Source organism: Azolla caroliniana, unplaced genomic scaffold (assembly GCF_043228905.1).
Source record: "Azolla caroliniana isolate FFs.n. ecotype wild unplaced genomic scaffold, voAzoCaro1.0.p SCAF_6, whole genome shotgun sequence".
NCBI classification, from domain to species: Eukaryota; Viridiplantae; Streptophyta; class Polypodiopsida; order Salviniales; family Salviniaceae; genus Azolla; species Azolla caroliniana.
In genome coordinates, this window is record NW_028230441.1 from 3,561,298 (window position 1) to 3,578,863 (window position 17,566).

Sequence of the window (17,566 nt, forward strand, 5' to 3'; positions counted from 1 at the left end):
ATTTTTTGGGGACCCGTTTACTTGTTAGGATTGTTTTTCCATGGTGTACATACGACTACGAAAGGATATTCATGACTTTGAAGTTGTTAGAATGTGGCTGGTCCTTGTCCTTTTCCAATTGCAAAGGAGAATTTTTGTGCCAACTAGCAAACAACAAACATAAAAGCGATGTGTACCCAACTATTATACTGAAAAATTATAAGTGTTTTGGGATCGTATTATCTTATTAGTACTTCATAAAGAGAATGTCTAGAATTAATATCTGTAAAATCTCACTAAACTAATGCCTACTTTATATAAATTTTGGTAGAGTGTATTGCATGCTTTCTTGTACATTGATAAAAGTAGTCATGTGAAGAACCATTGGAGAAGACAAACTTGAATGCAAACAACTTTTGATGATTGTGACACATCTAGCATTTCTTAAACTCGGGGACAACTTGCTCCCCAATCGCCATTTGTAAATGATTTTGTCAAAAGGAAATGTATTCAAGAACATCAGAATTTTAATCAAATGCTAACTCTAAAAGAATAACATAATTAGTTTAATAATGTCTTGTAAAAAGTACGATTACCTTTCATTTTACATAGAGATCGAGGAATTTTCTGTGTTATTTACTTCTATGTATAGATAATTTGTTTCATAATTGGGCTTGAACCAAAACATATTGATAAAACAAACACATCTTACTAATAATTGTACTACAAATATTCTTCTCCAAATGGGGAAAGTTGAAACTACAGTCACTAATATATGATGGGGCTCAACCCTTTCTTTGCCATTCACATCATTGCTTGCATACGCTTTAGACACACTCACTTCAATAGGAGATAGAGTGTTGATGCATTGGAACCTTGGTGAGGAGTCTCATCGGCTACCAATATTCTACCTTGAGCAAGTTCAAGAGTCAAAGTATTACACTTTGATACAATTTGTTGCATTTGACCATGTTTGAGTTTGCTTTCCACGTGTTAATTCGATCCACTCTCTTACACACATTCATCTCACACAATGTGCACTCTTGATTGCAACATTTATTAGTAAATTGCTTGAATATTGAGTTTCATTACTCAATTCCACTTTTGGTTCCACAAGTCATATTTTACCTCCAAAGAACAATAAGAAATTCTCTCGCCCCTCACTCACTCTCTATCTATATGTCTCTCTCATTAACAAATAGTCCAAACAAAGGGATATATAGATAGATATCTTTTTCACACGCATGCACAATTTCTAATAGTTGAACTCCGAAGACGACAAAAATCTTTCTCCCTCCATCTCTTACCTCTATTACATTATTTCTTAGTGTTGATGAAGCATTGGAGATGAAGTGTACGTTAAGCACTTAACAAATTTGAACTTCTTTAATGTATCAACCTTCTTCTTTGAGGGGTACATCTAAAACTTTAGACTTGTGACTTCAACAAAGGTAGTAAAAAACCGTGCTCCACAAATTGATCGTATGAGCACTTTCTTGCATAGATCATAGTGTGTCAATTCCGCAAACTTCATGATGGACTCATATGTACCTCTTTGACACTCTTTACCTATTTTCCAAGCATGTCATGCTCGCAAATTCCAAGTTGGTATAAGGTATAGTAGTAGGTAGGACACCCAATCCCCCCAACACCTCCATTTTGGCATTTGACAAATGGTCCAATTGGCCATACCATAATGTGACCTCTAATTGATCTATCACCCCCAACAAGTTCTCTCATTGTAGAAAAATATGCAACATATAATAAGGCCAACTTATTGCCCTTCATGACAAGATTCCACATCAAGATCTTTGATGTCCTCTTGGTGAATGCTACCTAATATCCAATCTCATTTTGTTGACCAAATGACAACATGCTCTTTTATCAAATCATGCATGTGGCAAAAAATTGTTTCGTTTGATGTGCTTCCCATACAATACATGGTTGCAATTTCAATGCCACTATCAAACATTATTGGGAGTCTCGCAAATAGATGATTACAAGAACTTAGTGAACCCCTTCAATGTGGTGTTTATACATAAAACACCGTGCCTCAATCTAGCAACCACACATGTGATACCTTTTCTAGTTAGTAGTAGGAGTGTTTTTCTTAATGTAGTGTAGAGGATCTTTGATCAATATATTGTGCTCTTGTATAAAGACATGTAAGGTATGCAAGGAAGGTATAATAGAGCATGAATATCACTTTCTTTTTACGTGCTCGATTGTTATAGGCATAACTTTATAAAATGATTTCATAGCTAAATTTGATGGGTTACAGCCTACAGGTAGGATAGTTGGGAAACTGATTATCCTAGGATTTGGGGCAAACCCATATGGACCTATGGCATGTGGTGGCGTGGGAGCCTAAGGTGTTGAGCTATATAAATTGGACTAGCTACCCCTTCATTGCAACATTTGGAGATGTTGTAAAGCCTCTATAGGTGAGGCTCAGCTCTCTTCTTTCGAATCTGATCCATTATTCAACATCCAAGGTATAACATAAAGTAATTTTCGGTGGTATGTGATACCACGGATATTTTATGTTTATTTCATGTCCTTCACATTGACGTTGTTGATGTGGTAAAGAACCCTTCATGCATTATTCTCCTTAATGTCTCGTTCTTTTGCTCATCATTACTATGATCCCTAATATCAACATAAAGTGGGATTCGTGAAAACTATGATGACAAATTAAGAGGGGAGATGACTTGAGTGTTCGACTAAAGAGACAACCTAGAAGGTTGGATTCATATGTGTATGCCTTATTCATATATTGAGAATTTGTGCTTCAAAGTATGAATATGCCTTATTAGGAAAGATACGTACATCAAGAAAATTTGTGTATTTAGGTCCCCATGGGTCAATGTTGGCCTTTTTATGGATTCTAAAAAAAAATCTAGATGTTGTGTTGACATAATATTGACAACGAGGCCAACACTTTTCTTACATGCTCATCACCATTACTAGGGTTTCTTCTTTCATTCTTAGGGCCATGAAAACTCCTCTGATGATGCCCTTCTTTGGTGTCACTTGTAGCATTTGACCTTATTTTGTCGGAATTTCCCTTGACAACTCGTCCTTGGCTTCTATGACAATTTCTATTAGGGAGCTTCCTCTACAAGTCACATAAGTATTCTACCTCCTCATATGAGGGTGTATTATCTACATTGCCTATCAACTTTTGGCATATCTCCTCGTCGAGACATGCTCTATATACCTCATCATATGAGGGTTATTATCTCTAGTATGCCATGGTATGCTTGTGCTTAGCAATTGGAAAAAGGTATCCAATGAGATTGATAATGTGCACATGAGCATCACGACTTGGCATGGGGGGTAGGTGGTTGTGTATTTATTATATAGTTGGTAGGAGAGTTAGAGCATGTTTTGTCAACGTCAAGCACAATTCTCAAAAGATTCATCCATAAGAAAACACAATTGATATTCTGTCAATGGTAAATCACTAATCCTACAACGAGATTATGGATGCATAGATTGTGCCAATACAATGAGTATGTCAAGGAGAGTTATTGAAGAAATATCTCCTACAAATGATCAAAGAAAAGAGAGTGTCTGACAAGGAGTAATGTTTGTAACATGAGAAGGAAACAATTTGTAGAATGTGACAATAACAATAACCTATCAAACCCACATAGGAGCCCGTTGTTTGTATAGATGCATGCAAAATCATCACAACATCCAACAATCGAGATCGCTTCTAGTTTTGTAATTGAAATGGATTTGGGGCAAACAATGTCTACATAAATTGGTTTTGCTTCAATTTGCTCTAAATCCATCTCTCGTCTCTTTAAGATTCTTGTTTTGTCCATTCATTTGTCTTCTGATTGGTGGCACACACTTCCCATTGAGACCATGGCCATGGAAAGGGTTGCCGAATGCATGCTTAAGTCCCTCACATTGAATTCCTAAAATCACATTGGAGGCAAGCAAAAAAATTCAAAAGACGCATAAGCGCAAATTTTTGTGTTCTGGTTAGGTGTAACATATGGAAAAATGGTTTGGAAGATGGGATGCAACACATTTGCTTCATGATACATCACTAGATTCCTTTGTAAATGAGGCCTTCTTTCAACACCAATGTATCATGACATAGGAAAAATATGGAGGCTCATGCTTCACACATTGTACTACATATGTTGCACCGAACTACAAAACCATATTCTTCGCCAAACAGGGAAATTATACACATTGACATACTGTAGAGCCCATTATGTTGTTTGCCATACGAACCATTGATTCCATGTGACTTAGCTCACGTTGTCGTGAAGATTCCAAGCCATCGGGAGAAACGTCGCCAAAAGCATGGGAATGTGGGTGTGCACAAGTGCACCCCCTTTTGTACTAACTTATGTAAGTACTAGGTGTTGTCATCCATTCTCTGCGGTACCTCTACGAGCAATCTCTAGAAGGAACCCTCGGCTCGCGTCAGACGCCCGTGCGCTCCCGGCCAGAGGTCCTCTTTTTCCTATGTTTGTTCTAGAGCTCGAAGCTCTATTCTCGGTTCTGACCGGTTGTATCCCCTATGCTTCATGACTGCATCCTAACTAACAGTGATAACATATTTTGTTGATTGCGTTGTGTTTCTACTGTGTCGTTCTTGTGTTGCCATTCTCTTGTACTGCATTGAGTCTGACACCTACGACCACCTCCTTCCTACTCCTCTTTGTCGGTTCGCGGTGTTTGTGTGTATGCGACGCGCGGGCCCCTTCCTCTTTTCTTGATTCCTTGGTTCAAGACCCCTGTGGTTCTGCCCCGTTTCTACGCATCCACACGGAATACTGCGACAACGTGCATTGTGATGTGAGATGGGCCGTTGGGGCACAAGTGATGTGATTGACTGGCTATGTACACTTTGTCTGGGAGTCTGAGTATCACACTCCAATACAATGCTCTAGAATCTTGGATCATATTCAACTATGCTTTTCACACCATCTTCAGCACAACCCAATCCTTGAACGAATTTCCCTCATAATCACAATGCGCACTCTCGATTGCGACATTCATTGGTAAAGTTCTTGAACATCGAGAGCCGCTACTCATTGAAAAAAATGAAATGTAATATTTTTGGTCGGACAAGTCATATTTCACCTCCAAAGATGATAATAGAATCTCACTTTCTCTCTCTCTCTCTCTCTCTCTCTCACACACACGTGTGCACGCGCACGCGTCAAATATGACCATATTGTGGCGACGAATAATGGAGGACAAATTGTAGAGTATGTTTCGAGCGTTTGGAGAAGAGGTGACGAGCACTCTCGGGATTTCACGAGCAATTAAAAGTAGCTTTGGTAAACAAATCATCTATGTACTTGTAGTAGTTACCCATTCATCCATCTCTTCTCTACACGAGCCAAAAGGAACTCTCCACACATTTATGTACATATACACCGTATACGTAATATATACCTATATATGTATAATATACGTATAAGGTGTAAATATACGTATATGTATATACATACACTGTCCATTGGTACCTCTTCGTGTGTGTTTATATATATGTACATATGTACATGTATGTATGAATGTATGCATGCTGCGTGGCTATGGAGTACTCGGGCTCCGGAGAGATGCAGCCTCTCCCGCCATCGCCATCGCCATCGCCATCTCCATCTCCATCTCCATCTCCATCTCCATCTCCATCTGCATCTCCATCGCCATCGCCAACGCCAACGCCATCGCCATCGCCATCTGCATCTGCATCTCCATCATCATCTTCCTCCGAAACATCATCATCCGTTTTGTCGTCGTCCTCATCCACCACATCATCTACAGCCGCATCATCATTGCCTCCTAAGCGGCCTGTCCTCCCTGCTAGTTTCTTCAAATTCCCTGTGCGGTCAAGGCTCAGGGCCATACACCAGGTTTTGTTTCCTGTTTTTCCACTCTCTCTCTCTCTCTGGGCATTAATCTTTCCTTCCATTTGTAATATACTGCTCTTTATGGTCACTTAATGTGGACTTCGTATACATATGTATGTTTGCAATGAGTTACACCCCCGGATGTATCACAAGTTTCCTGTTTTTAGTGACATAAATGATCATTAGTTCCCCGTTTATATATGAAAATGGTTCCATTTTGGTTACAAAAAGGAAACCTGTTTTGATTTAGAAAAAAATTAAAATTTGGCTCTGCTTTGGTGACCAGAAATGGCCCACTTTTTGGTACGATAGATGATTCATTATCAGATTATCATTAATGCATGCAATGCTATTCCATTGAATTCACATTTCTAAAGAGAAGAACAGGGAATAAGAAGAAGAAGAGAAACATAAAGAGTAGTATAAGAAATGAAAGAAAAAAGGATTGCCAGAGAGAGAGAGAGAGAGAGAGAGAGCGCTCATGGGCCTGCTAAATATGGGTAATGGATTTCCAGAGAAAATATACAAATTCGGACCAATCTTCCAAATATTTCTAACATTTAGCTTATTTTTGGCGACAATTCCTTATCTTAATTTCAATTTAGGCCGGAGTGTTTATGAATCTTAGTCATGGTAATAACCAAAACTTTCCAATCGTTAATAAATAGCTCTACTTTGTTGATGGAGGAAGGTCATGTGAATTGTGCAATTGCCTTATCATCAATGAATGAAAACTCTAGTGACTCCCTGAATGAAAATGTCTGTGATTCCATGAATGAAAGTCCTTAGCCATATCAAGAAAATAGAGAAAGAGGAAGGTGGATGAATCTGTAGTGGTAGCTTCTATAATGCCACCCAAACCTAGACAAAGAGGATACAATCATATGAACAAAGAAAGAATAAAGAGCCAACCAATTGTTTTTAACAAACGAAATACCACTAGGAAAGAAAGTTTACACAATGAACCAAATATATTATAAACCCAACAAAAACACCATTCAGTCTTCCTGTCCTGGACGAGGTAACTTTTCACTTCATCTCTTTTTACCCGTGCTCACCCCTGCTAACATGCTCCCTAAAGAGGCTGTAAACACAAGAACTTGGCAGCTCTTGCCTGCAAATAAGAAGTTTCTAACACAATTGGAATTGAAACTTGATTTTTTTGCCCTTTTTTACTCTAAAACTTCTTTTTGGTAGTTCTGCTAGTCTTCTCAACAGAAAACAGAAATACCTATATTTTCTTACTTTTTTATTTTTTTCCAAAAGTATTTTCTTACTTTTTATTTTTCTCTCTATAATTTTGAAAACTGCCTCCTAGCTTTTGACAACAGATCTGGTACATTCCTTGTCTCATGGTCTGATCAAACGTGACAGGAAGAGCATGACAGATAGAGAGTGTAATTAGATAAGCTAACATGAATATGGGAGGGGACTTCTCCTCCTGTGACTAGACAAATTAGTTGTAAATGTAAATAAAGGTAAGAGATTGTCAAATCAGCAACTGGGTAGCCTGAAAGGCATGATGATACCTATGGAGTGGTTAAAATGTGATTTATAGTAAAATAAAGTCTAGAGGTTTATGGTCACATATACTCTGGATAGGTATGATATGAATTTAGACTCTAGAGTTCGAGTTCCATAAAGGGCCAGATATGCTTGGTTACACCCTCTTTTGGATCAGCCATAGTTGTAAAATACTTAGCATAAAATACATATACGATACATAAACTATGTATTCTAAAAGTATTCTTCCTTTTTCTTTATATTCTTAGAATACATATTCTAAAGATTAAATAGGTTAATTACTTTCAGAATATGCTAAATACTTCTTATAGTTGTAATGCATCTCGCAATTGTTTTTTTGCCAAATTTTAGATTTTTATTTTACTAAGATTTTTTTACATAGCAAACTGTACGTATTAAAAAATGGTAGTTTTAAAATGTAGAATATGTGTTGAATACTTTAGAGTATTCTAAAACATATTTTAAACATAAAGTACATATTTTTAACAAATATGGTGTCAGCCTTCCTAGTATAGACCTTACAGTGATTGGCCTCCATTGAAAGGGTTGATTTAGGGCTTAGTCTCTTGCCTTTGTCAGTTCATTTATGTTAATTATTGGTAAATGATGATTATGGGCACCTATCATTTGTGTAACTGAAAACAGCATGTTAAACATGCATGTAACCAAAAAAACTACTTTGTGAAATTACTTTGTGCCATTGATAAGCAGACATGCAGAAATTTATCAATTTGTGGCATTTTTTTCCCCTACTGCTCAAGGAAATCATCTTGTGTGCTAGGAACCAGTATATCAGCTCATTTGAATATAAACAGAGTCCTCAAACTAGCTTCAATTCTCACAAGACAAGGCCGTTGGCACGTATCATGGATACTGCAAAAATGGTAAATTATTCCTTTCGTTTTCTTTTTTCACTCAACCTTAGGCGGTCGCAGAAAAATATAAGAATTTAAGAGAGATAGATGGGGGGTTATTGAGAGTTATGTTACACTCAACGAAACTGTTTTCAAGGCAAATGAGTGTGGAAAATCTTCATATATTTTATTTAGGATAAGTTCTTAGGTTTATTTGCACGTGTAATGAAAAGCAAAATGCAACATCAATTCATTGCCATTAGATAAAACAAATACCCACATGGATAATAATCACCATTTATTTTGGGATGAAGTGCTATATATGGTAAGAGTAGGTTTCAAGCTATTTTGCTAGCTAATTTATCGGTTTCAAGAAAATCCATTTAAGCTACATAGTGGACTAATAACAATAAATTAGGATGCTTACTGAATAATAAACAGAAAGCGATCAAATGTATTAACAAGATTAAGATTTTAATAGAAATGTTATTTTTTTAAATATAAATCTAATGCAGATGATATATGATCCTCAACCAATCAAATGTGTTGAAGCTGTGTTTCTAGCACTTTATTTGACAGTAAGTTATCTCCTTATTAACCTCTTAATTCCGTTGTCTAACAATGCAAGAAAATATGGCAGGCATGCAACATTTATAATCTTTATTAACTGGAAAAACCTTTGATAATTTATTTATTTTGTTTTCAATTGGCTTCAAGGCAGGAATTGCAAATGTAGAGAGAATACCATTAAGTTTCAAGACTGAACTACAAGGACAGGTGACATACTATGTATAGATAAACGTGGTGCATTTGAAGGCTGTGAGCAACCTGGATGCTTTTTTTTAAAGTTTAGGACATCAAATTAATTATTTGAAAGCTTTTATAGCATAAAGTGATCTTAGAGAAAATGATTTTGAGTGATATATTTCTAATACGTTTCAGAGTGGAATTTACTTTTTGTTAGGTATGATGTGTCTCGACGAGCTTCCTTTACCTCATTTTGTTTGAAAAGTTCCTTTGTAGACCATGACATAGTCAACTTGTCCATGTGCTAACCCTCTTCTGTTGGAAAAAGGCTTCCTCTCACTTAAATATGACTTCGTCTCTAATCTAATCTGTGAATTATAGAAACCAACATCTTCTTACTAGCATGCACTCTCATGTAAAGAACATTGACATTTGCTTTATTTAAGAGCCTATGTCCTTACATCTCAATCCATCGTGGAAAGTTCTTCACTGCTAGAACTTGATGATAATGTCAATGCCCGTTTTTATGTAACCTACGAAGCATAAACAATAGAATACTTGCCACTGTTGGGCATTGCATCATTAATGAAGGATACAGGTAATCAATAGAACTCAATATTTTCATTGAACAGGTGTATCAACATATAGTTCTTCTTGTGAAGCATATCAATAAATACGGGGCGTTTGGTATCAGTAGACAGCATGATCTTATGAATAAAGATTTTGATTTTGAAAGGTATTTTTTAGACTTCATTGTTATTTAATATTTAATGCATAGAATTTTAGAGCATGATTACGATCGATTACACTACTCTTCCTGTGAGAGAAGGCTTAGTGTTAGGCCCTTATAATTTCTGCAAGAATAATTTCAAGGTTTGTCAAGAATTATCGTAATGCTTTGTAGCATTCATATGACAAGCTTATGATCATGATGACAACACACAAAAAGGTTGAGCATATGACTATTCTAAGATTTTGGAATTTGTTTCCTGGGTAACCAATTTCTTGTGTAGTAGCAACCCTCTCTGCCCAAGATTTTTACAATTTAGCTGGTTGTTTACAAGCTAATGTTACACAATAGAGATGGAGGTCCACATCATCAGTACATGCTACACATGAAGTGGTTGGGGAAATCTAGTCACCAAGATGGACTCATAAACTTCTTCCCAAAGCTGCAAATGACATTGAAAATGTAAACATTGTGATCCATGAATTTGAGTGAATGTGAATTCAACGACTTTTACTCTGTGATAATGTAGGTTTGTCCTTGTATTTGTTTAGTTATATATTATTCACTGAATCAAGGAAATGTAATTCGTAAACTTGGATGTGAGGCTAGGCATTAGTAAGATATCTTTGTCAGGTTTCTATGAATCAATTAAAAGCATTAGACTAAGTTTTGCTTATTAGTATGCCTTAAGTCTGGGAGTCAAATATTTATTCCACTTAGGAAATAGCTATAAGAAAATGACTAGAATCTCAAGTTTAATAGACTGCATAAAATTTCGAAAGCTAGTCCACGTGAAGAAGCACTAATGGAAACCAAATGAATCAAGCAGAGGTTTCTGAAAAAGAAATATTGGCTGATATTCTAAGAGATCTTGGACAAATATAAGTAGAAATTGCTGAATTACTAAATGTGATTCCATATACGCTCAATTGGCCAATTGCCAACACATATATGGTCCTTTCATCATGGTTAATCACGTTTTTTTATGATTGCAGTATCACAAATATTGTAGATAATTACAGGAAGGCATATGAGAGGTCTCAGCACAGAGTGCTACGTATAAGGGTTGGGCTCCCAGTATGGTTTCCCTTCTCTATGCTCTGATTTCAATTATCTACTTTAAAATGGTTAAATTTTAAGTTATACTATCTCTTGTAGGTGGAGCACAATATTGAGTCATTTAATTTTGTATGTTGGCGTTACTTGTCAATTGATCCATATACATCAACTTGGGATCAGGTAATGGTTTTCACATATTTTTGTACCCATGAATCACTAGAAACTTAATCTTTCATTATCCAATTTTACAGTAAGCATAAGTTTATATGTAAACTGTGTACATTTGTCGTGCACACACACACATATACATAGAGAGAAAGATTTTATAATTGTCTTCAAAGGTCAAGTAGGACATGTGAGCCCAAAAATTTAACATTTTCACGGACTAGATGTGAAAGAGAGAGAGAGAAAGGAAGAACAAAAGAAAAATATATTAACGACTTTTAAGAGGCCAAAATGGCCGATAAGACCAAACAAGAGATTACATCTTAAGTGTTGTCTCGTCTTTGAGAACAACAAATCAAAATAAAATAAAAATTTCTCGGTAAATATAAACGTAAATAAGATAAAAAAAGCGAGACGAAAAAATTTGGTTTTCGGCGGATGTGAGGTTCTCAAGTTATATATATTATAACTTTTGTCTTCGGAAGATCTCTAGCATAGGTTGATGCAAAATGGAGAGGTCTCGGAAGCGAGAGAAGCACCTGCGATGGTGGGAGATAATGGCTTTAATCTGTCGATAAGGGTGGTGAGATCGTGGTCCATGGGGCTGGGGCCTATGTGCACGATTGCTATTGCCCAATCTATTGTAACCCCTTTGTTATGCCTTGGTTGGGAGCCCATTTGTGTAGCCCTTGATTGACTTGTAGAATCAAATCACCGGTCTGCCCCTTCCACCCATCATAGTGCCCCCCCGTCCGTTACTTAACCTCAGTGCCCAATCTATTGTAACCCCTTTGTTATGCTGGTTGGGAGCCCATTTGTGTAGCCCTTGATTGACTCATAGCATCAACAGGATAGATGTTTCTAAGATCAATCTCTTCTAAGACCAATGTTGGCCTGTCTCAATGAAGGGATGTGGTTCCAATCATCGAAAATAAATAAAAAAGTGGCTTAAAGGCCTAATAATGGGATTTAAACGGGAAAAGGGAGCATAAATAAAAGAGTTATTTCGTGGTACAAAAGTGTGATGGGGTGTAGTATGTTCTATAAAAGAATGGGTATGTGCTGAGAGAGTTTTTTCTTAACAAAGAGTGTTTATATAGAGGTTGTCTTCTTCCACATCAGTGTTCGGAGATGTTGGAGAGGCATGCAACACAAGCAAGAAAATTGTGGGACAGGTACTAATCTCGCCAATTACATGCCTTAATTATTTTGAACAACATATTTAGTGGGAAAGAAAAAAACGTAAAAAACACAATCAGTCAGGATTAACCTGTATGCCAAACCAAGCCCAAGTCAAATCGTTTTCCACTTTTCAAACGTAACCCAACCAAACCCAACCAAACCCAACCATTTAAGTTCCACTTTCATGGCTCAAATTTTGCTCAAACCAAACCATTGCTAATTAACTGCATCCATTATTCTACCTTTGTACAATGATCTTTGGGTAAATGACTAAGTGAGGATCCTCATCTTATGGGTTCTTTGAATGCAAATTTCTTTTGCCATTAGATACAATGTGGCTTTTCAGAAAACATTCTAAATACTAAATTCTGTTGCATATCAGAATTATGATCGAGAATTTATAGAGACTTGTAGTGGCTATCTTCTGGCCATGATGATGTTTTCCAGAAAACAGTCTGTATGATGTTGATATAACAGAAATATGATCAAGAATTTGTAGAGACTTGTAGTGGACTATCTCATCTTCTGGATATCTTCAAACGTCTCCCCTGTTTTTGGAACAAAAATTGATGAAGGTTGTTGGGAGGATGCAATAAAAAAAAGAGGTGACTATGGTGAAGGCACCATATTCTCTCATCTTACCTAGTCAAAGTCTTGGGAAGGACTCCTAATTTGAGAAATTATAAACACCCATTTATACCAAACCACTTTGTGAATGTAAATAACCATGTTACACCAAAAATAACCAAGCTGGAGGAGGCAAATCATAAAATTAATGAGAAATGGTAAATGTTGTAAATTGCAGGGGTAAGATGTTTGCTCCACTGGTGTTGCAACTACAATAAAGTCCATCCTTTATTGTTGTTCCCTGAACATACAACTTAGGAACCTCGTTTTTTCAATGCCTTCCCAAAATGCATCTGAATGACCTCGTTTATATGTGTTTTCAATAACACCATCACATTTCCAAACATCTCATCTAAGTGAGGTCATGAACTGCTTCGGTGGAGTTTTCACTCCCACCAGTCTATGGAACGTCAAGAAATTTGATGCAGATATAGGTGTGAGGAACCTTTCTTCTTATATTGTGATTCATCCCCACTGCTCGTATTATTGCAGCTCAATGTACTTATTGTGATATCATATCAAAGTATCTGTGCGTTTACCATGTAGAGTCTACATAATGTCCTTTGCTGCTGAAGGGGAGATCATTAAACTTTGGAAAACCTTAGGAATATCATGACTTTGATTAGAGGCCACATAGAGGTTTTTGTAATTATATTAGCTGTAGGATATATATCATAGAGTTATTACGGCACAGTAAGTATGGAATATAATATCTCTAATCAAAACAGAATAAACATTTCATGACGGTTTGTCAACATTATCATAACATGAATGCAGATGGCTTCTCAAAGGCCAAAGAGAGAACAAGATGGCGGATCAGTTTCTTAAGAACAACGAATTGAAACCAAGGGTTGAAACTAAACCGAGTAACATTAGAACCAAAGCAGTGAAGAGGAGGCAAGAAGTAGATAAAAACATGGATGTAAAGCTTGTCAAGAGGAAACAAGCGCTAGCTGAAATTACGAATTCGTCTAACCAGGCTTTAGTTTGTAAAGAAGTGTCTAAATTCACCAGAAATATAAGGACATCGCCAAGCCCACATGTAAAGCAAACCTTAAATAAAAAGAGGATATTCCCCAAAAACATTTGTCCAAACTCAGCTAGGAGTATGTCCAGGAAGGACCGGAAAAAATCTCTTGTAAAGTGTCATTCTCTTGAATTGTTCCCAGAGAATGAAAGGAAACCAAAAGTCAAGTCTCACCAGCTGAAGAAAAGTTTAAGCATTAGTAAAGGAAAAGCTAGGAAAAAAGAGGTTTTAGTTATGCCTATAAATATCTTATCTTGGCATTATCCCCAAAAGGATGGCTAAAATTTGAGAGTATATGAAAAGGCCAAATGATGCCCTTTTAAGTGAGGCCATCAACAATTGTACTTCATAATTTTGTATTTTAGGGTTATGCGAGATGATCATTCTTGTGTACTATGTACAGTTCATACCCTTCCAAATTAAGAAACGGACACATGTTTAAAAGCTCTTTTTCTCTAATTTTCTTTTTTATGCAGCTATGAAAAAAATATTTAAAGAAGAAAAAAATGTTGAACCAAGATAAGCCCCAAATAGAGCTGATAAAGTTTTTAAAATTTTATGACGAGTTTTAGAAGGTTTTGTTTATGGATGTTGTATTTATATTGCAAGGAGAACAACTATTAACAATTTGAACATCATCCACAATATTTGAGTCGTGCCACTCAAGAATTACAAATTCAAGGTATAGGAAACATTGGAACAAATTGTTTCGACAAAACATTGACGATTGAATTGGGGTTGATACAATGGATTTATATGCACCAATGACACAATTGGGGGCGCTACACATTAAAATTCATGGACACATCATCCACAATATTTGAGTCGTGCCACTCAAGAATTACAAATTCAAGGTATAGGAAACATTGGAACAAATTGTTTCGACAAAACATTGACCATTGAATTGGGGTTGATACAATGGATTTATATGCACCAATGACACAATTGGGAGCCTTCTACGACACAGATAATTTCATGAATTTGTCATAGCATGGATTCATATACATCAATGACACAAATGTTGGCACATACCATTGATTATGTGTACACATCGAACATCAAACCAAAGGGTCAACATTGAGTGAGTAGACATGTGTCAACAATAATCGAGACCATGCGTTCTAGGTGACAATGCATGTGCATGGAGATTGCTTGCTATGTTCACAAGCTGCCGAAGAAGTCCACAATGCAGTTGGTGTTGCTCTTATCACATTTTGTTGTGGCAACCAAGCTCAGACATCATGTTCCCTCACCGCCACTCATTGTATATGCAATGACCACTCGATTCACAATTGTTGTTGGGTGGGGGGTATAAAATTATCCCAAGAATCATTACCAATAGCACTTAAGTTGCATCACTAAGGCCATTGTTGACAACTATTCTTTGCCATTATTGTGGGGCTTTGGTTATTTGTTGATCTACTAGTTAGGTGACTATTCTAATCTCTATGGTCTACAAAAATTAATAAACTAACAAATACAACCCATTAGGATAAAGGTTAGTTGAGTCCATGATATTTAAGATTCCTACTCATAACGTCATCCATGAAATTGCCATGACACTTTTGGTGACGTTCTACCTCAAATGCCTTAGTTCTTACCCTATACCTACAACGTCTTCTATTTGAAGTACATGAACTAGAGAATTGGGAATCAATAGCTAGAAAGGAGGGGGGTAGTAGAATTGGAAATCAGTAGCAATGCAACATAAGACCACATTTGTACAAGCTATTACCAAGAATGAATAGATACAAAGAATCTAATAGTAATGGAGTTCTATTACACCAAATATGCAGAACTTTGATTCATGACTAAACAATAATTACATGCTAGAACTTAATCTATGTCCATATGTGCATATCTCTATCCAATTACCTCCAATAATTGTGTGACCTCCAAGTGACCCTCTTGATGGTTGCAAAGCACATACAGTTGAGGAGTGACCAAGTAGTGGAGGGCCTCATGTCACTGTTGGTCCGTGGTTGCGACTGCTAGTACATGGAGATCGATGACAATCGATCATGTGAATTTTGCAACCTATGCTTGTTGAGGTGAGGCATTGTGGGTAGGATGGCACCTCAAATGGCATCCAGGTGTACACCTAAGGACATTCCTACTCAATTGGCATCCAAGTGTACATTCAAAATTGCTTGAGAGTTTAAATCTATGTAGATGTGCATTGTGGACTTTGAAAATCATAACAAGCGAAGATAGGAGCTCGAGCTTTTTAAGGCACAAACATCATTGGATTCTTGAACTTCTCAAAGAAAAAGTCATGCTAAAACAAAAAATACCACACAAAACCTAAGGAAATGAATCTTGCTTCACGGAAACAAAGGAGATCCATGAGCCATTGGGAAATCATCAAGGTTAAAAACTTCAAAGTACCTGAACCTATGTGGGCAGGTGCACCTTGAGACTTTGAAAGTTATAAAAAGCAAAGAAAAGAGCTTGTCAAAGATTGGTCTTACATGACACACTTTTAAGAATTTTATTCTTTCAATATATTCAATGTCATTCACTCAATCATGCAATACAAGAAGCCATCCATCACTTGGAAGTTGGAATACAATTTGGATAACATTTGGGTTTATTAAGCGGTAGTTAAATGGGGAATGCAAAACAAACCAGGGACAATCACAGTCGAGCTCTTGGGCAACTTATTTGAATCTAGAAAGTGTGTTTGTTGAAGAGAGACACTTGACAAAGGTGATGTGTTGGAATTTTAAAACATACAATTGTATAGGAACAACTTAGGATTTGATGTCAGTTTCATGGGTCATGTATTTTTAAAACATATCAATTGTATAGGAACAACAAATCTCTATCGTTGCAATCAATTGTTCAAAGGCCCATGGCCTACTTTTCATAAATTCACGTAATAATCTACCTTGATATAATTAAAATAAATGCAACCATACTCAAAAACCAATGTTATAGTTGTAGAAAGATGGTCTAATCTACTCAAAAACCACATGACATTACAAAATGATGATATTTCTACCCAAATGCATGGCATATTCATTTATTAGCATTATGTTATCAATGATCCAATTCTTCTAATCTCGATATCATCTCAAGCCTCAAACCATCCTCTACAAAACCAATATGACATTGATATCATTTTATGTATTGAAAACCATAAACATCGACAAATTTTTTTAAAATTAAGGTGTTTGGCATTCATCTTATGCATTGTAGAAAAGCATCTTTCACATGCAACTAATGATAGTAGCAAACCAAATAGTAGCATCGTACAAAGTTTTCTCCCATTCATCATGATTACAAGAATCTTTCCAAGATTCATGCATGTTGATTTATCTTTAAAGCAATAATTGTCGTCATAATAAAATATTGCGTGTCTTATTAATGCACATGAATCCTTCCCAATTGATTGCATAACACTTGTAACCTCTACCAAATTTTGCATGTATCTAATTCTCCAAAACTTTATAGTGTTTTTAGGAAGGAAACTCTGCAACAAAGAGTCACATAATGCATGCCCTAATCAAAGTTTGTGTCTAAAACTTTGACACGAATCAATCATGTGAGTATTTTCCATGGCATACATTTTATGCATATTCATATCATCACTTTTATGCATTGAACCCAAGTATAGGCGATATTGGTGTGACAATCAATCACCTACTGGTATAATATAGCTTTGCCATGAATTGATCATGTGGACATTTTCCACATCATACATTTTATGCATATGTGCTTCATGAACTATATACATTGAACCCAAAAGTAGGTGTTGTTGGTGTGACACATAGTCATGTAATGC

The 17,566-nt window shown here is 36.3% G+C and overlaps 1 protein-coding gene across 5 annotated transcripts; it reads left to right on the top strand.

The window, feature by feature from the left end:
* The first annotated feature begins 5,514 nt into the window (after positions 1-5,514).
* On the top strand, positions 5,515-14,313 carry LOC147862640 (uncharacterized). Of its 5 annotated transcripts, none has more exons than XM_087321722.1 (9): positions 5,515-5,867; positions 8,170-8,272; positions 8,758-8,820; positions 8,960-9,019; positions 9,622-9,725; positions 10,715-10,796; positions 10,878-10,958; positions 12,066-12,118; positions 13,530-14,312. In XM_087321722.1, exons 1-9 carry the CDS (start codon positions 5,521-5,523, stop codon positions 14,059-14,061), a joined length of 1,425 nt encoding a protein of 474 aa, XP_087177848.1. In that variant the 5' UTR covers positions 5,515-5,520; the 3' UTR covers positions 14,062-14,312. The 5 variants fall into 5 exon arrangements, with proteins under 5 accessions (XP_087177848.1, XP_087177849.1, XP_087177852.1 ...); XM_087321723.1 differs by having other exon boundaries at positions 8,177-8,272; XM_087321726.1 differs by lacking the exon at positions 8,170-8,272 and having other exon boundaries at positions 13,530-14,313.
* The last annotated feature ends 3,253 nt before the right edge of the window (positions 14,314-17,566 follow it).